Source organism: Equus przewalskii, chromosome 20 (assembly GCF_037783145.1).
Source record: "Equus przewalskii isolate Varuska chromosome 20, EquPr2, whole genome shotgun sequence".
NCBI classification, from domain to species: domain Eukaryota; kingdom Metazoa; phylum Chordata; class Mammalia; order Perissodactyla; family Equidae; genus Equus; species Equus przewalskii.
In genome coordinates this window covers 45,586,546-45,609,252 of record NC_091850.1, presented here as the reverse complement: position 1 = coordinate 45,609,252, position 22,707 = coordinate 45,586,546, and the positions used below count along the sequence as shown (strand labels likewise).

General features: G+C 42.5%; 1 protein-coding gene across 6 annotated transcripts in view; it reads left to right on the top strand.

Annotated features, from left to right (window-relative positions):
* The window catches only part of TRIO (trio Rho guanine nucleotide exchange factor), a 355,575-nt gene that overhangs the window by 232,746 nt on the left and 100,122 nt on the right, over nt 1–22,707 (top strand). For all 6 annotated transcript variants that reach the window (XR_011530455.1, XR_011530456.1, XR_011530457.1 and 3 more), the window contains exons 20-30: nt 550–665; nt 3,858–3,980; nt 10,615–10,809; nt 10,905–11,020; nt 11,842–11,908; nt 12,510–12,619; nt 13,547–13,616; nt 14,204–14,293; nt 17,153–17,245; nt 19,563–19,674; nt 21,483–21,673. Coding sequence is in view for 3 of the 6 variants with exons in the window: in XM_070587180.1 (XP_070443281.1) it covers nt 550–665; nt 3,858–3,980; nt 10,615–10,809; nt 10,905–11,020; nt 11,842–11,908; nt 12,510–12,619; nt 13,547–13,616; nt 14,204–14,293; nt 17,153–17,245; nt 19,563–19,674; nt 21,483–21,673 (1,283 nt within the window). In the remaining 3 variants the exon portion in view is untranslated. The remainder of the gene's footprint in view (nt 1–549; nt 666–3,857; nt 3,981–10,614; nt 10,810–10,904; nt 11,021–11,841; nt 11,909–12,509; nt 12,620–13,546; nt 13,617–14,203; nt 14,294–17,152; nt 17,246–19,562; nt 19,675–21,482; nt 21,674–22,707) is intronic.

The following is a 22,707-nucleotide window of genomic DNA, read 5'->3' as shown; positions in this document are numbered from 1 at the left end:
ATGGTTTGATGAGCAGTGCCATGTCCGCGCCCAGGATTTGAACCAACGAAACACTGGGCCGCCTGCAGCGGAGCACGTGAACTTAACCACTCGACCACGGGGCCAGCCCCTCTCTTACGTTTTTTATGTTGTGTTTGGATGTCCTGTGTTGGAGTGTGGATGTTTGTTCGTTGTATGTTGGAGGGGAAAGATTACTGGAAATACTCACTTAGCCATGATGCTGACGTCACTCTAATACTGATGTTTTTTGGGCCATTGTTAAATTGCCCCAGCAGGGGATGGAATATGTGTATCCCCTGATCCAGCTGACCCAAGGTGTTAGAGGCCAGCTTTAAGTGTCTAGTGATCTCATTCGTAAGATGATAAACTGGGCGAAGAGAATGAGGAGTGGTCTGATTGACATGCTCGTGAGAACACTGGACAAGCCAGCAGTGTGGATTCTGTCTTGCAATGACATTTGATAAAAAGTATTTACATGAAAGTGAATGGAATTTTGAAGATGTTTTCATTGATTGTGAGCACTAACATACTTTCTCTTTATTCTCTCAGATATCTTAAATGAACTCTTCCAGCGGGAGAACAGGGTATTGCATTACTGGACCATGAGAAAGAGGCGCCTAGACCAGTGCCAGCAGTACGTGGTCTTCGAACGAAGTGCCAAGCAGGTCAGCTGTGACACAGGGCTCCCAGAGCTCTCCACCTCGTCCCCAGGCCTCCCTCATCAGATGGGCAGCTTTTGACATTTCCAGTTTCGAAAACCGCTTTCTAATGATGAAAACAGTCATGCTTTTAATCAACAGTTGATCTTAAAAAGAAAACCCTACAGCCTCTTCTTACAGCCTAAGAAAGATTAAATTTCCCTCAGCATAGGTTTCTCACTTGGGGAGCATATTTTGTTCCAGGTGGTGACTGTTAGGCTCACAGTGGGTAGCCTGGTGCTCAGAACTGGTCATTCCCTATAGGCTGATAAACTGGAGTTCGTGGTCCAGAGGCCCAGCGCCCTGACTCAGCCTCCTCTCGTCTTGGCTGGCTTTACCAAGTGTAGTTCTTATATTCCCAACAGAGGTGGTAGGCAATAGTATTTTTTTTTTTTTTTAAACCTATTTTTTTTTTTTAAAGATTTTTATTTTTTCCTTTTTCTCCCCAAAGCCCCCCAGTACATAGTTGTGTATTCTTCGTTGTGGGTTCTTCTAGTTGTGGCATGTGGGACGCTGCCTCAGCGTGGTCTGATGAGCAGTGCCATGTCCGCGCCCAGGACTCGAACCAAGGAAACACTGGGCCGCCTGGAGCGGAGCGCGCGAACTTAACCACTCGGCCACGGGGCCAGCCCCGGCAATAGTATTTTTTAATATTTAAATTGCATTTTCTTAACATTTTATTTGAAGATTGTTCAACCATATTTCAGATATCTGGAGGGCCTGATTTTGTTTCTAATTAGAGGTTGTTTCATAATCTTTTCTCACATCTTTATCATCTCTCTGTTGAAAAACAGGGAATCATTCAACTATAGAGAACAAAATTGTAAATAATTCCCTTGACAGGGAGCAATAATGCAATGTGTTGTTGCTTTTTCCCAAAGTTAGCTCATTTTCCAAAAACAAAATTCTTAAGTTTATGCCATTACAGATGATGACCCAACAGCCCTGTGGCCCTGTTGGGTTCAGTTCTATGCCACAATTCCGTAGTACATATCGATTGCTTGTAACAGACAGTCTTCGAGTCCCCTTGCTGGTGTTCAGTGTTAAGGATGGCACCCTGAGGTGAATTGGATGCAGTGTCACTGGTGGGAACATGGGAGGTGACCTCTGAGCTTCCTGGACACCTCCTCTGTGGCCTCCCCCTGCCTCATGGTCTCCTCCTCCCGGGCTCTCTGCTGCCGCCTCTTCCTTATCTCCTCCTCTGAATGTTGGCTTTGTCCGGTGCTGCGTTTGGGACTTGTTCTTGTTTCTCTTTCCTCTCTTCTTATCTCTGTCTGTTGCTGTCTCCCAGCCCTGACCTCCATTTCTGGTCTTCGGGTTTATCAATCCCAGCTGCCTCCTTGGCATCTCTCCACTTTGGCCTTCCCGAAGGCAGCACTGGACTCCTGATTCCCTGCCTCCACATCCCCCTCATCTTACAGGTGTGTCGTTCCCCACTCCCATCTTTCCCTCATCTTCCCTCTTTGACCCCTTCATTGGGTCCCATAGGTGCAAACCTCCCGCGTGTGTCAGATCTGCCTCCGCCTCTTTGCCTCCAGAGCCATCATGGCATACAAACCCCAGCCATGTCCTGCCTAAACCTCTGAACCAGTTTGCTAACCAGTGTTGCTGTTTCCACTCGCTCTCCACTCCTATCCCTTTTCCAGACAGCAACCCCATTCACTTTCAGACAAAAGTCCAAGCTCTACCTGTGACCTCCAAGAGCCCTCCTGCCCTCCGCAGTCTCACCTCCCACCTCTCCCTGCAATAGGCTGAGCTCGCTCAGCTTGGGGCCGTGCATGTGCCCCTCTGCCCACAGAGCTTTCCCCCGTCCTTCCCGAGGCCAACCCTTCTCAGCCTGCAGGTCCCCGCCTTTCTGGGAGAGGTCTCCCTCCTCTCATTTGTCTTTGTGTACCTTCCATGTCTCTCCTTCCTGGTCTACAGGGGTAGGGCCTGAGCTTCTCCTCTTCCCTGGTGCCTCACACAGCACCTGACTCCATCACAGGCCCTCGGGGGTGATTTGCTATATGAGTGGAGAAACTAGGGACCTTTGAGTAAATTGACAAAGATGGCTTTCTGCCTTGATTCAGTTACTGATATCAGTAACACTATCAGTGTCAGTGTTAACATTGTTTCAGAGGTGCACTCAGGCATAATAAGAAAAGTAAACTCTCAGCCACTAAGCTGCGTGATGAGTAAGCTGGGTCATGGTTTCCTTTTCAGTTTTCCTTCTAAAATGCCATAAATGCTGTGATGTATCTAATAGAGACAGTGATGTTTCTGTTCCAAGACCAGTGAGTCTCAGTGGATGACTTAGAAATTACGAAAGACAAATATAAAAGCTTCTACTTTCTTGTGCTTCTTTTCCATAGCATTGCTTCTTAGTTGTGTATACTTAAATGTCTAATTTCACTTCAGATATATGAAAATAGAAGAAAAGAATTGGCTTACATCTAAAAACATGAAAGAACATACAAATTAGAACCGTGTCATTCTGTTGAAATCTGAACCTCGCTGGCCCCCTTCTCTGCAGGTGTGGTCGTCTCTCTCCCACAACTGGAAGGTTAAACCGCATCCTCTGCCAGCATCTCCAAGAGGTGTATTCATGCATAATGCGGAGGGCTCCTCTGAAGGAACCCTCAAAAGCAAGTGCACTGGGTACACACCTGGGTACTCACTGGCCTCAGGAATAGGAAGAAAGGCCTAAGGTTGCACATTTAAAGGCTAGGAATTCGCATCTGCTTGCTTTCTCTTTTTTAGTTGGAACGTCCCATAAGGTTCTGACATTCCAGAGATGTGAACATCTCATTTAAATGTGAAATCACAGACAAGGCTGGCACACATCAAGAAATACTCCCTCGAAAAGAGACATGCTTCTGAAATAAGTATCGTAATTCTAAAATTAAAAGAAAAAAAAGGACATTCTAGAAAGTTCTATCGTGTCACTTACGTAGCAACAGTAAAAAGTTCAGGAGTTTCTTACAACCATGAACCTTGGAGGCACAATAAAAGTACAATGAAATAAACCACAACTAAGATCCTTTCTCAAGAACACTGAGAAGGGGTGGGTGAGGAGTGGTCTGCGACCCTCTTGCTGCTGAACACTGAGACGCTAAGGAATTGGGACTTGCTACTCTCCCACTGTTGAGCCATGAGCGTTTTCTGTCCCTCCCTCTGCAGGCTTTAGAGTGGATCCATGACAACGGGGATTTCTACCTTTCCACACACACCTCTACGGGCTCGAGCATCCAGCATACCCAGGAGCTCCTGAAGGAGCACGAGGAGTTCCAGATCACCGCAAAGGTAAGTCATGTCGGTGTTAGACATCTGTGTAGTGGCCTGCGCGTCTGCTTGGGTTTTTCCACAGTGACCTAGACCAGGATTCTTTGTGTAAATGAGGCATTTCTCAAAAAGATCATTTAGGAAATACCTTCTGAAATTGGAGAAACAGGCAGACCCTGGTGGCTTGTTCTGCATTACATGAGGTGGGGCTTCTCACTGCCTCTCACGCTGGCTCCTCGGTGTCCCGTCATTTATGTGTCTTCCATTTGTTTCTCTGATTTCTGTAAATATCTCCCATCTCCTTCCTTCCCCCTCCCCCGCCCCTTCTTTGCCATTTTTATTATTCTCCTTTTCTCTTTCTGTTTTTGTTTCCAAGGTATTTTCTGAGTACTTGCTATTTTTTTGAAACACTGTTTGGTGTTACCAGCTGGGCTTGGCTGTGTTCCGTGGGGGTTTTCCTTCCTGGTCTTCAGTCGGTCAGAGCTGTTAGAGTAGCGCCGCTGTGCTGGTCCAGTCCTGGAGCAGCCCGTGTTCTGTAGCTGGTGGGCTGTTCTCTGAGAGTTTATGTTTCAGTATACCTGTTTGTGGTTGTCCACAGGTTTGTAAAACTGGAGGCATTTTCACTTTTCTCCTGAAAATCAAAATAGAATTAAATACTTCTTCACGGTATATGCAGTATATGTGTGAATTTTTAAGCAAGTATATAGTAAGAATCCACATATTGACTTCAGTGTTTTCCCCATTAAAGTGTATACCTGCAGAGGCTAATTCCTTCTTTTACCTCAAAACTATTCTGAGACTCTTTTAGAGTTCCATTTTCAACCTGTGGTGGTGGTAGTTTTCAAAGTTTTTGAATATACGTTCTTGGTAATATTTTCGGAAATGCCTGTGTTTTTGATGATAGATTTGAGTTTTTACGAAACACTGAAAATTAATTCAAATTGAAGTGTGGAAAATAAATGGTCAGGCTGGATAATATTTTTGGTTAAAAAGAAGTGTTCCTATAAAGTAAAAAGATTGATTTTCTCATGTTACCCTTCACCTGGCTTTGAAAACATATCAAAGGGGAATTTTTAAATCATTTAGAGTGACAGCAGCTACTTTGTAGTGTGTTTATTTGTCCTCTTCAGTGTTTTCTGGAACGCTTTCTGACTTCTCCTGCTGTTCTTCCGAACCCTGCTCTGCTCCAGGCCCCCCAAGCTCTAAGCTTGTTTCCTTCCGTTCACCCTCGGGGTGCAGGGCCCTGGGACTCCCTGGTCTCTGGTCAAGAGGAGCACACAGTGGACAGACTGAACACTGCAGGGCTCGGTGAGGAGAGCTGTCACTCAGTGGTGGCCCCGAGGGCATTGGGGGGCGGGCAGGGCCGGGGCAGGCAGGCAGGCAGCCACCGACTGCCGCACCTGGCAGGGGCACTCAGCATTCCCAGGCGGGCACCCGTTTGGCGAGGAGAGCCCACTGGTCCCGCCTCTGTGGGTCCAGATCGTGTCTTTCCCTTCCTCTAGATGCAGCACACCTCCGGCTGTGATTCTCATTTTTGTTAATAGTGTACCTTATGTGATCTATATTTGTTTCTTTGAATATCCTTTGTTTATAAAAGTACTCAGAAAATGCCTAATATAGCACTCAGAGGTAGATTTCAGATTTGCTCCCTTTTACCAACGTAAAGTTCTGTTAATGCTCCACTGTGCAGGCCGTTGTATGTGGCCAAATGGCGTGTTCACAGCACAGCTCCTGGGCGCCACGCACACAGAATACGTGCATGTCACCGGCTGGAGTTCAGTGGCGTGGCAGCTTTCCTACACACCAGTGGAGCGTGGATGAAAGGATTTTTCTGTCATCCCTAAATTTCCCTTTTCCTCAAATTTGGGGCATAGTGTCGGAAGAATGGGCAGTAACAGACATATTTTTACCCTTGTATTTTATAAAAAATAAGTGTCTAAAATCGTAGGTGACATCTGACCTTTCTGTTTCCCAAAAACGCAGACCTGTCTCTGTGATTGGGTGTACTGAGTCAGTTTTGCTAAGAAGAACTGGTAGATTTTGCAGAGAACGCCTCTCACTTTTTCCCAGCAGTTTTTCCCAGCTGCCTTTCTTTCAATCAGAAAGCTCCTGCGCTGGTGCTTGGAGCAGGCCTTTAGTTTCCTGTTGAAGAGAGGCTGCCTTCCTGGTCGCCTCTGTCATCCTCTCTTACTGTCTTTTGAGAATCCATTTTTCTTTCGTCATATAGAGAATCCTTAGCTCTGATAGGACCGTCTTCGAATTCAGTAGTTACAGTAATTAGCATTGTAACATTTTCAGTGTTAGTGGAAACGAAGCCTCTGGTCGCTCTCTGAGACTCGGCTTGATTCGGGATGCTCCGCCTGCACCCCGGTCATGGGTGTTTACTTAAAGTGACTTCTGCCCTCACCGAAGACCTACTGACTTAGACTGTCTAGGAGTGAGGCCTGAAGACGAGTGTGTTTAACAAGCTCCCAGGTGATTGTGACGTAAGCACACTGAAGTTCGAAACCAGTGCCTCACTGACACTTTCAGAGCTTTGCTGCCTTCTTCCCACGCGGCTGCTGCGTTCCTGATCACCGCTGTCTCCAGTGCCAGATGCCTTACTTTGCCAGAAAGTGTCTAAGACAGTTGAATGTGCATCCTTTCTGGGTTTCTGGTTACCTCAGAACATGATGAATAAAAGTCTTTTGAGCATGTGGACTTAAGAAGTCAGTTTGCTTTTGTTCTCCAAACCCTTGATTATGCCTAGAGATGAGATTGTTCAAATGATCATATTTGTGTACTTTAAAATAAAAATCTACTTTTATAGCAATCTCTAGAAATAACAACAGTAAGGATAAAAACCTATATATTTCATTTTAAAAGATGTAGGTTTTTTTCATGGTGTTGGATAGCCTTCTGGAAAAAAGTTAAGTTGGATTTATCTTGCTACCAAGATAAATGCCAGAAGAAGATTTAAATATCAACAATGAAAACCTAAAAGTACTAGAAGAAATAACAGGACACAAAACCTAAACCCAGAAAAGAAAAGATGGATAAATTTACCTACACAAAAAAATGTAAAGTTTTCTAAAGAGCAGTCCACCATAACCAAAATCTCAAGACAGAAGGCAAGTAGAAAAGATATATATGCACCTCATATCACAAAGGGCCGATTACCCAATAGTAAAGAGCTTTTACAAATCAATAAGAAAAAAAACCAAGAAAATGGACAGAAGATATTAAAAATGACTCACAGGAGAGGAATATAAATTGCTCTTAAGCATACGAGATTATCAACTTTACTTAAAATAAGAAAAGTGTAAATCAGAATTACACTGAGTTCTGTATTCACCCAGGAGATTGGCAAAGATCAAAAAGCTTGATAACATATGTTGACAAGGTGCTGCTGCTGGGGGAGCGTGAATTAGGGTGACCTCTGTCCAGGTGGTCTGGCAGCATCACAGATGCCCTTGCTAGAGCCCCAGCCATTCCACAACTCGAAATATATATTCTGGCCACATGTGCTCAGACTCATGAGCCTTGTTGCTTGTGATAGGAAAAGATTGGAAGCAACATGAAGGACCATCAGTGGGAATGTGTTAACTTACAGAACATCCAGACAGTGAAATATTATGCAACTCTAAACACAATCAAGGACACTGCTTGTGTCCTGATAGTGAAGGATAACCAGGAGTTGTTAAATGATAGATACTAGTGCAGAGTAGTGTTTATCATATGCGAGCATTTACGTAAAAACGGAAAGGAAGAAAAACACATGCATCCTTACACACACTTGCTTGTGTGTAATAAAATGTCTCCAGAATGCTACACAAGAAGCTGGTCACTGGGACTAGTGACAGGAAGAGGTGGGGAGAGAAGACTTTTAACATTGTATCCTTTTTTACCCTTTGAATTTTGATTTCTGTGAATGTGTTTAAAAAATACCAATTGAAATAAACATATGCCACAATGTAAAAGGTTCCTGGATTTGTTGTACTGAATTTTGATCCCACCATTCATTTATTCAACAATTATTTCTTGAGCCCCCACTATGTACCAGGAACTACTCATTGCTGGGCTCATGGATTGCACATTCTAGTTAGAGAAACAGGCAGTAATGTGATAAATGGGTAAATATATATACATATAGATGTTAAGTAATAAGAGAAAAAAGACAGCCAGGAGGGAAGGGAGGGTGGCCACCTGTGATGGAGACGCTAGGGCAGGCCTCATCGAGAAGCCTGGGACTGTCTGATGAGCATTTTTTGTTTAAGTGAAGTTTACACATGGAAGACGTGTCCATCCACCAGGCTTGGGCTGTGGGAAGTCTTCCATTCTGCATCTAAGTTCATATAATCAGCGTCAGCCTATTGGTGTTACATCTTGGCAACTGGTCTATTTTGTGATGTGTCAGACATATACAGAAATCTTCCTCTGGTTTCTGGGTGTTTTTGTTTGCTGTTTTAACGTAGGCAAGCTGCATTATCCTTTATCATCACTTCTCTGTACCCAATGCTTAAACCACAAAACAGCTTTCTTAACACCTGACAATACACACAGTTTGCAGTGCCCTCCACTGATGGCAGCTGTGACAGCGGGAAAAGAAGTGCCACACCACTTCTCTGTGCTTTTCAGCAGGTTGCTGTCTTGGCCCCCAGCGGGTAAGCCTTATCTAGGCAACCCAAGTTTTTAAAAATCCTCCATTAGTCATATTCTCTTTGATATTAAAATTTAGCAGTGTTTCTAAGTTAAGTCCCTCTTGGAATTTATGCTTCCAAATCTGAAACGTCATCTTTTATTTCCTTGGGTTATAATTAGGCTTGTATTCTATCCAGAAAGGTATAGTGTTGGTGTCAAGTCTAAAGGTTGGTTTGGCAGATAGTTCCAGTATAGAGTGAGCAGATTTTAACTCACTCGACTTGAGTTCATTTCCACACAAGATGAAGGCCCTAAAAGCTTTCAGATTGTTTTAGGTTTTGCTGACTTTTGCCAGTAAAGAGCTTTTATAGCATCTGCCACAGTGATTTTTTTCACAGAGATATTAGTGTACCTTGAGTTCTGTTTCATAGATTTTTTTTAAGTATATATTCATGCCAGTTAAGAGTAACTACCACACCCGTTAAAGTCACAGGTGTATACACACTTGCATAAAGAACTAATGTTAATTTATTTTCTCAATAAATATTTGGTGAATGTCCACTATGCCAGACACATGGAAGGTCTGTGAGAAATTAGTAAGGAAAACAAATAGCCCTGGCCTGTGGCAGTTACATTATAACAGGAGAGAGACAGACAATAATTGTGACAAGTACATTACACTCCTTAGAAGGTGTGATGCATGCCATGGGAAACATCAGAGCAGACAGCGGAAGTGTGGTTGGAGCAGGGGGACAAGCTGCTGTTTTTAGGGGCTCAGGGAGGGGAGAAGGTGGCCTTTGTTTGAGCAAGGACATGAAGGAGCCATGGAGACGTCTCGAGGAATCCCATTCCAGGCAGAAGGGGGTCACTGGTGCGGAGACCTGCAGGCAAGAACGTGCCTGGAGGGGTGGTATGGGCAGCTGGACATGGGGCGCGGGGCGCTCGGCAGTGGCCGGGTTGCGGGGTGTCTTTGGAGGGTCTAAGGATCTTCACAGCTGGTTTCCCAGGTTGCCTGGTGAATTCTGGCTCAGGACTTAGTGTCCAAACTAAGATAATTTATCCAGGTTTTGAACCCTGACCTTCTTCCTGTTGGGGACTTTTAAAGTCAGTTTCCTGAATGTTAGTTGTAAAGATTTTCTAGTCAAAGGTTAGCTGAGAGAAGCAGATTCCATAGCAGAAGAGTACTCATTTGAAATGCCAGCGGGAATGTTGAAGGAAGCCTCGTAGGAATAATAAACGAAATGGAGGTGATGCAAGATCTGTGGAGAAATCAGAGCTGAGTGAAGTTACTGCCATACATATAGAACCATTGTTTTGTGGTTATCCTTAATGTTATAAAAAGCGATAAAGTTATGCCTTAACTTAAGATCTTTTCTATATAATACAAAATGAAATAATGTGGTTTTTTTAAAAGAGAGAATTCTAAAACAGGGAACAAAATTTTAAATAGCTTTATGAAGATAGTGTCCTGCCCAATGACTTTGATCTACTGAGTGTTAAGAATGAACTGAGTGTGTGACACCGGGAGCTTCATATGGATTTTGTGGAGAGTCTGCCATGGGAAGAGCCTTTGTCACATGTGCTCCCAAAAAACCAAAACTCACACAGCTGCTGCCCTAAAGCAACTTGTGGTCTAAATGGGCACATAAAGTAAACATGCTTAAAGCAGGGGGTGTCTTTGTAACCAACACATACAGCACTCAAAGGAGGACAGCCCTCGACTTTTGGAGTGGACATCCTGAGTGAGCATCCATTCATTGATTCTGCAGGTTTTTACTGAGCCTCTACCAGACGAAGACGTTGTGGAAAGAAGTCTAGATTTTGTCTTGGAGGTCATGAAGAGCTGAGGAAAGATAGCTAGTCCAGGATCAGAGAGATGAATTGGATGGACTTGGGGGTTTAGTCTGAGTTTCTACCACCAGCACTTTTTTTTCCTGTCCGGAACTCAGAGTTGTCGGCAAGTTGCCACTGTGTTTCTGGTTTCTGGCAGTTGGGTTCATTTGCTTCACAATACTTTCCTGTTGTTTTTTTGCAGCAAACCAAAGAGAGAGTGAAGCTATTGATACAGCTGGCTGATGGCTTTTGTGAAAAAGGGCATGCCCATGCGGCAGAGATAAAAAAATGTGTTACTGCAGTGGATAAGAGGTACAGAGATTTCTCTCTGCGGATGGAGAAGTACAGGACCTCTTTGGAGAAAGCTCTGGGGATTTCTTCAGATTCCAACAAATCGGTAAATTGCTCTGTGTGCACTGAGTACCTCCCGATGTTCTTCCTCGTGTCTTGTTTGTTGATTAAATGAAGTTCATTGACTCTCTTATTCCTCAGAGTAAAAGCCTTCAGCTGGATATAATTCCAGCCAGTATCCCTGGGTCAGAGGTGAAGCTTCGAGATGCCGCTCATGAACTTAATGAAGAAAAACGGAAGTCTGCCCGCAGGAAAGAGTAAGCCAGTCTTTAAGAACCTGCCAGGAGTCATTGAGAAATATGAAGACAGTGTCACTTGGACAAACGTGTGCTTCTATTTGTGCTTTGAAACCAAAGAGCATTAATACTTTCTGTCACTCTGAATGTGCTTAGTTTTTGCAACACAAACTCCACTGTATCCAGTGTCCCCTTATCACCTCATTCAGAAACAGTGTCTTGTTTTTATCGCTGTGCCTCCATTTCACATGGAGTTGACAGATTGTTTTAGCATCATTGTCATCCATAGGTCACGAGTAGTAACAATAAGGAGAAGAAATTAATAAAACAAGTGGATGTGTTTAAAAGTTGCTGGTTAGTAAACTATACTAGATATTAATAAAGACAAAAAATTGGTCTAAACTAGTGGTTTTCAGTTAGGAATTTTGTCCCCTGGGGGACATTTGGCAATTTGCGGAGACATTTTTGGTTGTCACACAGTGGGGAGGCGGGAGTGCTAGTGGCATCTAGTGGGCGGAGCCCAGGGATGCTGCTGAACGTCCTCCAGCTCCCAGGACATCCCCCCAGCAAAGCAGTGTCCGGCCCCGGACATCAGTGCTGCTGAGTTAAGAAGCTGATCTGGAGGCCCCTCAGCAAAATGTTTTCCAAAATGTTTTTTCCTTTGAACTGGTGGCCAGATACTATTATGTTTCTATCTATTCTCGATTTAATTCTCCAAAACTCATTACAGACTAATGCTTTTAAAACCACCTTATTGTTTCATAAACCTTAAAAGTAGATAGTTAAAATAATCGTTTATCCTGACAGCGAACTGAAGCGTTCATTGTCTTCCTCTGTTAAAGGTTCATCATGGCTGAGCTGATTCAAACTGAAAAGGCTTATGTCAGAGACCTCCGGGAGTGTATGGATGTAAGTAAGTTTTTTTGCTTGTTTACTTAGATTGAGTATAATCTTGCTATTTACTCTTACCTATTGGTAATTCTTAAGATAATCGCACGTTTTGTTGTTCTTCCTGAGATTTAAAGTGTGCATAAGCCGCCGGTTCACACTCCTGTGCTTCGATGACAGTCTAGGCTTGTTTTTGCCCATTACCGAGTTGATGCAGCATTAATCCGCTCATTCCATTTGTCACATGATGGCCTGGCTGACATCCTCTTTGAATAGAATTTTACAGCAGCTTCAGAGAAATGTGCCCACTAATTATGATCAGCAGCTAATACTTAGAAGTTGAAGGAAAATTTGTTGTAACTTTGTGGAGTGGGTTAATTCCAAAACTCGAAGCTGGGCGTAAGTTTAGAGATGAGAAGTATAGGAACTACTCTCAAGTATTAATAGCAATTGAGGGGCTTTTTTTAAAAAGTTTTTCTTACTGTTTTGTAAAAGATCCCATTCTTAAGATATGTTTTCATTTCTACATTAACTCTGGGTGTGTAATTACAGATGTCAGGAATAGCTGTTTCTTGGAAGTTTGGTGTTGGTTTTTGTCTAATCCCTGTTCCCTCCTGGCCAGACCTACCTGTGGGAGATGACCAGCGGTGTGGAGGAGATCCCGCCTGGGATTGTCAACAAAGAGCTCATTATCTTCGGGAACATGCAAGAAATCTATGAGTTCCATAATAAGTAAGTGGCTTTATCTTTGGGGAGCTAATTACTCTTGAAATCTAGATACTCTGCTGAAGTTTCATATCAAGAAATAAAAGTTTCCAATTGAATTAAGCGTGGATTTCAGTGATTTTGTTGAGATTTGAATGAAGCCTGTCAGGCTTTCTTCACAATGACTAGCATTCTGGAGACTATTTTAATACAGACTCAACTTTATATTTATACTTACTTTTAATAGAAATAAGATTAGGAACACTGAACAGTTTCTGTAAGAACCTGACTTCCCTCAAGCCATGTCCTCAGCTGCTACCTCAGTTGCTTCTTAGAGTTAAAGGAAGAAGAGTTCTCCGTGGGCTGCTGGAGACGTTTGGTCTTCTCTGTAAGAGAGGAAAGAGGGAACTGAGGTCAGAACAGATGTGTAGTCTGATCAAAAGAAAATGCACTTTACATTGGCCACAGGAGGCACTTGGTTTTATTTTGAAGATTAAAAAAAAAAGCAGCAGAAGTTGCTTTAGGCAGAGTCTGTGCAGCCCAACAGCCTATGGTAAGACGAGGCTGGGGCCAGAGCCCGTAAGGTCATCCCTCCCTCCCCCCGCAGCAAAAGACGCGAAAATCTCAATGGGTTCTTCCGATTGAGTACGTACATCTCTAAATTATATCCTTAGTGACTAAACATAGCGCTCGCCCAGAAGTAAGTAAAATTTCTGTTAGAAGGTGTTAAACTGGTTAGCTGTTTGAAAGTCACCATAACTTACCCTAGTTAACAGCTACATATTTTGTTAAATCTTAAAATCTGAAGGGCACAGATTTTTCACTGCACTTGATTAAAATGATGAAATTCAGGCATGGCTGGAATTTGTGGTATGCTTGGTCTAATTTCTGGCCTATGTCCCTAGGAAAATGTTTTTAAACACTTTAATAATATAGCTTTTTTATTCCCTGCAGCATATTTCTGAAAGAGCTCGAGAAATATGAACAGTTACCAGAGGACGTTGGACATTGCTTTGTTACTTGGGTAATGAGACCTCAACTACTTATTCTCTCACAATTCTTTGGTGGCTGTGAAGGAAGTTGGAAGGAATATTGTTCACATTTATGTCACCATCTTCTACTGGTATCTGCATACAGAGAAACGGTCTTTACCTCAAAGAGTTATATTCTCCAACTAGTTATTAATATGGAGTGAGCTTTTTATTGGCAGTCGTTATGGTTTGAAATAGAACATTTAGTGTGTCGGGCCTCAGTGTGGCCCTGGGGATTCACACATAAATGAGCACACAGCCCTGCCTGGGGCGGGGGTGAGGGGGTATCACTTCTCCAGTCGGGAGGGGAGGCAGTCAGGAGGGGATGGCGCTGTGCCATCTAAGCGTGCTGCCCAGGTTGGCACACACCATTGTGGGAAGAGAGAGGGCATGCGCAGCCTGGACTGTGTGTGTGTGGTATCAGCAGGATGTTTCATTTTAATAGCTTTCTTTATAAAGCAGGGATTCTTTTATTTGGGGCTTAAGTTTTCTTTACACAGCTTCTTTTCTACATAAAAGTTTATCGTATTTTGACTTATTGCCATTTGAAAGAAATATTCTAAATATTTTTTGTTTGTAGGCAGACAAGTTTCAGATGTATGTCACATATTGCAAAAATAAGCCTGATTCTACTCAGCTGATATTAGAGCATGCGGGATCCTACTTTGATGTAAGTAATAGACTCCTGATGAAGCTCTGAAATTTTCAGAGTTGTATTTGCTAAACATAAAATACAACATTACTCATAACTTTCACCTAATTGATGGTACAGTGTTTTATTTTTGGTTTTGTCTGTCACATTTATGGTGGGATAGTCTTATATTTTCTTCTGGTTTTAAAAGATCCTTCTCAAGTATTGGGAGCTGTATATGTATAAGAAATTGAGATTTTAACATGTTCCTCTGTGTGTGTGTATGTGCCATTACTTACTATTTATATATAATCATTAATTTTTGACATGTAATATAATATGTAGAAAGTATGAACTATTAAGCTTCTTTTCCCCTCTGTAAAGCAGAAATACCTTGGAATCTTTTTTAAATCATTGATTGTTCCCATTTTAATTTCATGATGTTATTAATTTCCAAAAGCAACCTACCAGGAAGATTTTACAAATAGCACTGTAACAGGGCCATTGCAAGGTCCATTAATTATATTCTCATTGGTGTAAACGTAGAGGTAGGGCATCTTTTATTGAAAGATATTACAGGGAGGTTATTTAGTACAAAAGAGGATGGAGCCGTATGCTATAACATACAGAATGCTTTTAGGTTTCCAGAACGTAATTGAATGCGTGCCAAATACATTTTGATTAAAAGATAAGGTACTTTTGAATGTTCTGTACAATTTTGTGCATAAGGCTGAAAGAATATTAGACTTGTGTCTCTTTACACATCACTGCCTTCGTAAATGTGAAGTCTGCTCCCAGCCTAGTGCTGCCTTTTCTTTTCAATATTTCACAAGACTCTGGGTCTTTGCTGTTAGATGAAACCCAGCACTATGGCTACGTGCAGAGTTAGAATTATTTGAGGCCTAACCATTGAGAACATGTGGCACATTTAATGTTTGGAATCAAAGCCATTTAAACAACCCTTGTGCCCTCAAGCATCTTTAAGAATAAAGGAAATCATGCTTGTCTAACTTAGGGATTTCACGAATTACTTGCCATCAGTATTTACCATACAGCATTTTTGCACATCTCCCAGGGCTCTTTTAACTCACCAAACTTGGTCATGGGTGCTTAGCATAGAGTGGTGAATAACATAGACAGGGTGCCCACCTTCACGGAGAGTAATACAAAGAGCAAGCACATTATTGCATGTAAACAACTCAGTTGGAAATCAAAGGAGAAATCATGGCTTTGGATCTGCCACAGACCAAAGACCTAGGTTGTCCTTTTACCCACAGTGCTCTGCCCCTCTCCCATCCAAGGTAAAATTTTAGAAGCAAAGAAGGTCTTGTTAATATTCTAACAGCCTTTTAGAAAAAGGAAACATAATTATTTCAGCAGGATTAAACCTTTGCCAGGTATTTTGGAAGAACACTGTGATCTTGTAGCCATTTTTGAATAGTGTAACCCTCTGATAAGGTAATAAGGATGTTAACAGAAATAGTGAGATTGGTCTTTAGAAATCTTGGAGATGTGCTTCTGAAAACGTTATCAAAACAAGGTATTAAAAAGACCTTTCAGTATCTTTCACATGTATTGTGGCATATTCATAAGATGGACTACTGCTCAGCACTATAAGGGGATAAACTCTTGATAATGAACAACTTGGATTAATCTCCAAAAAGTGGGCTGAAAGAAGTTAGACATAAATGAATACGTTCTGTTTAATTCCTTTTATATGAAATTCTAGAAGATGCAGAACTAAACTACGGTGATAGAAAGCGGAACAGGGCTTGTCTCTTGGAGGAGGTGGGCAGTGGGTGGGCAAGTGAGTGGGTGGGGGCATGGAGAACTTTCTCTCGTGTTGGAAATGATCTGTCCCTTGGTTTGGGAGTTGCTTATAAGTGTGTTAACACTTGTCAGAACTCGTTGACCTGTGTACATAGATGCGTGCCTTATACTGTATGTGAAAAGAAATCTTTCAGATGTGATATATTAAATTGTGAACGTGTGTATCATAATCATAAATCCCACATTTTCAAACAATTGCAAATTGAAAAGAAACCTTTAAGACTCTATTTCTCATCTGGAAGCTAGAGGCAGAATTATCAGATTTTTAGTCTAAGCTGCCTGATTCTTGCGTGACGAGTGCTTTGGTGATCCCTGCAGCCAGCCCTCCATAGGAAGTACTGCCCGTGAGTCACGGTCTCGTCTCCTTTACCCACCAGCCTAATCCAAGTGACAAACAGGTTGAGAAGACCAAGGTCTGGTGGCTTTTAAATCTAATTTGAAGCATAGAATATCAGAAGATAACTTTTTTTTGAAAAATGTGTGAGAAGAATGCTAAGAACTAAGATAAGGCAAATACAGTAGGTTGGTGTGAAAATTCTGGGCTGGAAGATAGTAGTGATGACAAAAAGGGGAGAATCCCTTGATAGTGCATGAATTTGTTAGTGAAGAAGAAGGAAGCTGCTTGTAGGGAGAGTCTGGCTGTGGGAAGGGACATGCTCTATGACCAGACTGCACACGTGGCTGAAGCTTCAGGAGCTGCAGTGGCAGAGAGAGCAGATCCCGTCCCTGACTCTGTGTCTGGTGCTGAGTGGGCGCCAGTGCCGGCCCCTGGGACAGCAGCAGGCCTCGTGGCTTCTCCTGTTCGCTCTGTGCTGTGAAAGCCCACCATGCCGAGTAAACACTGCTGTCTTTTGTGTTCAAAGTGATAACCTGACTGAGGTTTATTATGTTGAGTATATTAAAAGAATCAAGAGTGAGTTCCATTTCATATTTACAGAAAAATAGTGATATGTGTGTGTTCATCTTGGGGGTAAACAAATGTAAATTTTTAGTTCGTGCTGTCTAATTTATCCAGTGATGAATATTTGTATATTTATATATATAAGTAAATTTTTTTTCTTAATTAAGGAGATACAGCAGCGACATGGATTAGCCAATTCCATCTCTTCCTACCTTATTAAACCAGTTCAGCGAATAACGAAGTATCAGCTCCTTTTAAAAGTATGTATGAAGCGTCTTTGACTGAAAAATTTTATGAATTGTACATTACTATTTTGACACTTCTCTGTTTATGTAAAGTACCCTGAATTTTTTAAATAACACTTAGCAGATTAATTATATTTTTTAATTCCTTGCCCTTTATTGCCCTGACTGATTCTCAGCGCAGCAGGTACGGGAATGAGCCTCACAACAGTGCTGGTCTGCAGGGATGGAAACAGGCCTCTGCGGGGGCGGGCCATGCAGGATCGTCCCTGGGTCCCTGTTCTCTGGGCGCAGCTCTGAACCCGGCTGGGGCTGACGCCCAGGATTTCCACTAAATCCACAAACTCCTCGCCTCAGGCAGTTTCCTCTCTGTTGTCTCTGGTCATTTGTCACACACATTTTTATGGAGCATATTGTTCATACAAATCACAAGTGTTTGAGTCAAACTGACCTCTACTTTTTCTTGGTTATGAATGATTATAATTAAAGTCACATTTGTAAAAATCTAATAACAATTGGTCTTGATACTAGAATGATAAAGAAAACTTAGAATTTGTGATGAGTTGTTACAGAATTTATTACATGTGATACACATTTTCTTGACTACAAGAAAAATAATTTACAACTTCTGATGATGTAACCCTAGCATTTCCTTGGCCAGTCAATGTTATTAAACATTAGAATGTACTGACCATCCAGTTATCCTGGTAACAATATTTTATGAATCTGACTGTCCCCAGTTCAGTCCTAGCACAGTAATAGGAGGTGATAATGTAATTTTTCTAGATATAAAAGAAATACAGAAGTTGAGGTTATGAATGCCTGAATCTTTCCCTTGCTTTTTGTTAATAAGAAACATCTAGAAATATTAAAAAGTGGCTGCATTCTTTTGTGAAAGTGATACCATTATGGAACTTTCTGTTGGAAAAGCTCTCCTGTCCTTCTGTGTCAAAATCCCACTCAGTGATGTTATGACCATCACTGCAGAAGTACGTAGTCGCTGTAAACCTCAGCTAGAAGTCAGGAGGCCAAGTTGTTTATCTTCGCATTTGCCCTTTGCCCTTTGCTTTGTAATTCTGCAAGGCAGTTTACTTCTCGGTGTCCTCAGGATTTAAGGATTTTGTTTTTAGCACATAGTCCTACTAAAGATCGCTTCCTCAGTGGCCTCACACTCTCAGTCACTATTAAACTGGTGCTTTCATTTATCAACCTTCCTTTATCCTGCCTAGGGTTCTTCAAGAGAACAGTAGTAAGCTATGTTGAGCTCCCCAATGAGGAAGCTTTTTCTGCCAGTGACATTGCATTTCTAAAGCAGTTTTTGTCAAGCTGCTCGGAATAGGAGCTAAACACCACCTGGTCATGAGCAACGTGCCTGTCTGGTAGCTCAGCTGCTCTAAACCATCCAGTGTGAGAGCAAAGCTAACTGCAGCATCATGTCTGTCTTTTGTTGAAAACCGGCACACAAAAAGCTGTCGTCACTGTTACTGACTGATAATAGTCATTAAAATACTGGTAAGAAAATACCTTACCAATATTGGCCCAAAAAATTGGCCGTGAAAATCCTACAAATAGCAGCGGAGCGTTGTCTGATAGAGCACCAGAAGGTGAGGGGATGGCACCAAGAGACCGGGGCAGGGTTCCGCTCTGCTGTACACAGGGTTGGTAGGAGTGGGAATCAACCCAAGAACAAAAGAAAATATCTTGGAGCCCACTAGAATTGAATTTGTTGTCCCTGCTATCATTCATTTAATAACAGGTGTTCCTCTAAGCAGATCTGAAATGTAATTAAGCCCAGGAAGGTGTGCTTCAGTCATTAGCACTTTTCTGAACATCCTGTGCACAAAGGAGAGCGTTTAACTGTAGACTCTTGTGCGTGATGCTGTTCCTGCTGCATGATGTGCGGTTACAGGTTCGATGGGGCATGTTGTTAATGGGACCAAGGAGTTCAGGATCATGCTGGGATCGTGTGGGAAGACAGCAGTACTAATCAGATTCTGGCATGACCTTAAGATATAACCAGGTGCAGATTATGCTTTGCTATACTAACTAAATATTTATTTATCATTTCTGAGGCTTGGTAGTTAACATGTGCACTAAGTTCATCTTAAAGTATAACTACATGTGACAAAACATCCTGTTCTAAGCAGGACAAACCCTTCCATCCGTTGGATAAAGAAGTAGGAATTCATTTTCAAGAGAATATGTGCCCAGTTGACCACTGCCTGTTTTTATCTTGAAAATCATGGATTTTCATACACTGTTTCCTTTCTGCAAAGATCTTGTGGGTGGAGCATTTTGCCATCTTTGGCTAGTTCATGGTGTTGGCCTTCTACAGGAGCTGCTCACGTGCTGCGAGGAAGGAAAGGGGGAGATTAAAGATGGCCTGGAGGTGATGCTCAGTGTGCCAAAGCGAGCCAACGATGCCATGCACCTCAGCATGCTGGAAGGTAATGGAACCCTCCACATTCCCCTGCGTGCATTTGTCCACTTTCTGCTGACACTGTTTGTAAGCGGATTTCCCACAGCCTTAAAACCTCGGCTTCAGGACTCTGTGTTTAGTTAGGAGTTAAGAGTTTGGATGTGAATGCCTTCTTTTTTTTAAAGGATTGGCTGCATTGCTTCCTTTAAGGATCACCTGAAATCCTTCTACCTCATTAAAAGCCTGTCCTGGTGCTTTAACTGGAGAGTGGCCTCTCCTCACTCTGAACCCCAGTAGCACTTTGTGTCACTTGCCTTTGGCTCTAACCTGGTGTTAGAGGTGTTAGATGGATGGTGAAAGGATGGTCAGATCAGTCTCCCGTGATTATAAAATCCTTAAGCGAGCTTGCTGCTTCCCCATCTCTGGGTCTATTGCATCACTTGCCTGGAGCCTCAAACCTACCAGGTAACAGATACCTACTCACGCAGTTGAATGTGGTGTGTAACACAGTAAAGAGAGAATCGGATAAGTATGCTTAAAAATTATTGTCGCCAAGTATAATCTCCATAAATGCTCTTGTTTAAGAAAGCTGTTTCTGTGCTACAGAGCTTAACTCTTATCGTCAGGTTACATAGAATTATTTACAAGAAATGATCCTCCCCGAATGCTTTTGCTAGCCGTTGAGAGTATACTAGTTAAGGCGAAAGTGCTGCTGTTTATCATAGAAACCCAAAAATGAGAGGCCAAACTGTTAATGTGGCTTTTTCTGCCTCTGAAGTAGAATCCTGAGCTGGTGTGGCAGCCCTTCATGACGTTGTTGAGGACTCAGGCTCTGCTCTGTCTAGTTTCTCTCCACTCCCTGGATGTTGTCTGGTCGGCTAGGTTCAGGATGTCTCGAGACCTCATTAACATTCCATCTAGCGGGAAGAAAGTGGGAAAGAGGGCGAGGAGGGAACAGCTAAAAGGGCAGAAACTAGAAGCTGTGCGCATGACTCTCCTCATGTGGCCCCACTGTGGGTGTGTGGCTGCTCCTACCTGCAGAGGGGGCTGGGAAACGTGGTAATTAGAGCAGCCACGAAGGGGGCTTCTGCTATTAGAGAAGAAGGGAGAGTGGAGTCTGGGAGATAACTAGCAGCCCCTGCCCCAGGTATCATACCACTCTGTTAAAGCCTTGATTGCGTGAAGTCCCCACAGCAGGCCACTTCTGTGAAGAGGTGAGCAGCAGTGAAAGCCAGGCAGTGGTCGAGCATGACTGATTCACGTGAGGAATTTTGTATTCAAAGAAGGGAGAGCTCACCGAGAACAGTAGCCAGGGATGTCTCCCAGAAGGAAGGCTAGACCAGGGCCTTGAAGAAAGGCTGGCACTGGAGCAGAATGTCTGGGGAGGGTGTTCTAGGCTGAGGCAGCAGAGGATCAAGAGGCAGGCTGAAGTAGGTGATGGCCTGTGGGAAAGTCAGTGGGCCATTCTGGGCGGAGGAGGAGGTTGCTTGCTGGACGCTGTGAGTGAAGGCAGCAGAGAAGTAGGGAGTGAAACCGCCTCTCAAAGGGTGTGAATACTACCCGAAGGAGATGGAACTTAAAGAATAATGCCATGAGGAGTCGCTGCATTTTTTTTTTTTAACAAGGGGAAGTATCTGCAAAGTCGTGTTTTAGAAAGAAGAATGCTTTGTTGATGGGTCAGCGCTGGGGAGCCTGGAGTCAGGGGCCCAGATGGGAAACTCTGATCTGAGATTTAATTGTTGGACATGTTACAAATGCTTGAAGAGTCATCGTGCTGTCTTATACATTATTTTTATTTTCTTTCAGATTGATTATACCTCTTTTTTCATGTTGCAGGGTTTGATGAAAATATCGAGTCTCAGGGAGAACTCATCCTGCAGGAATCCTTCCAAGTGTGGGACCCAAAAACCTTAATCCGAAAGGGTCGAGAGCGGCACCTCTTCCTTTTTGAAATGTCCTTAGTGTTTAGTAAAGAAGTGAAAGATTCCAGTGGGAGAAGCAAGTACCTTTATAAAAGCAAATTGTTTGTAAGTATAGGCGTTCAGAATTGTAAGTTTAAAGATAACGCAATTGCAACTGTTTTGTAGGTAGAGAAAAGTTATCATTTGTTGCCTTTCAGTTTAACCTCCCAAACGATCCTAAAATGTGAAAGTCTGAAATTATGTTTTCATCTTCTTCAGTGAAATTCCCTGACTACCTTGTGTCCACTAGACGGCGCTCCTGGGTTTGAGTTTCACTAGTCTTAGAAACTTGCTTTTTCTAAATTCCATAGAATCTAACTGCAAGATAAGAAAACACTTTGTAAGTGAATTTAAATCATGCATCTCCTGTGTGCTTTAACTCAATTTATAACTAAATTGATCATATCAGGCTATGGTTAAGTTTTCATATCATTATAATTAATTTTTCGTTCACCAACATTGGAATATACTTAAGCAGCCTTACTGGGTGGCTCACTGTGGGCTCTTAATGATGAGATTTTACCTTTATTTTTCATTAATAATAAGTTTATAAAAAATTTTGGTACTTTACAATAGCAAAATATGATTATTAGAGAAGATATATATAAACAAAAATAGTGTTGAAGATCCACAACCTCACCTGTCTAGAGGCAGCGACCCTTGAGTGCTCGGTAGATACAGTGATGCATTTGGATTCTTGTTTAACTCGTCAGTGTACTTCCTGGCAGGAGAAGCATACATGGCGTATGTAACAAGCCCAGTCAGTCTCTTTATAAAACCACATATCGACTCAGAAAAGTTTCAGGCTGGTGTCGTCCTCCAGGTCCACTGTCCTTCCCTTAGTGGCCCGTGTCTCAGAGGGCTGTCAGCACAAAATTGCTGGAAGGAAGTCCAGCAGGGGAGGATTGGACAAATCTAAGGAGAAAGTCACCATCATAGAAAGAATAGAAAGTGCAGTAGAATTGGGTTTCTTCTTTACACAGGTATGGTAGATCACTTATGAATATTGGTAGATATTTGGGATTTGGACAACTTACACATTACACATTTTTATGATATCCATATATTAATCAAAGTCCCAAAGTAATAAAATACCACCA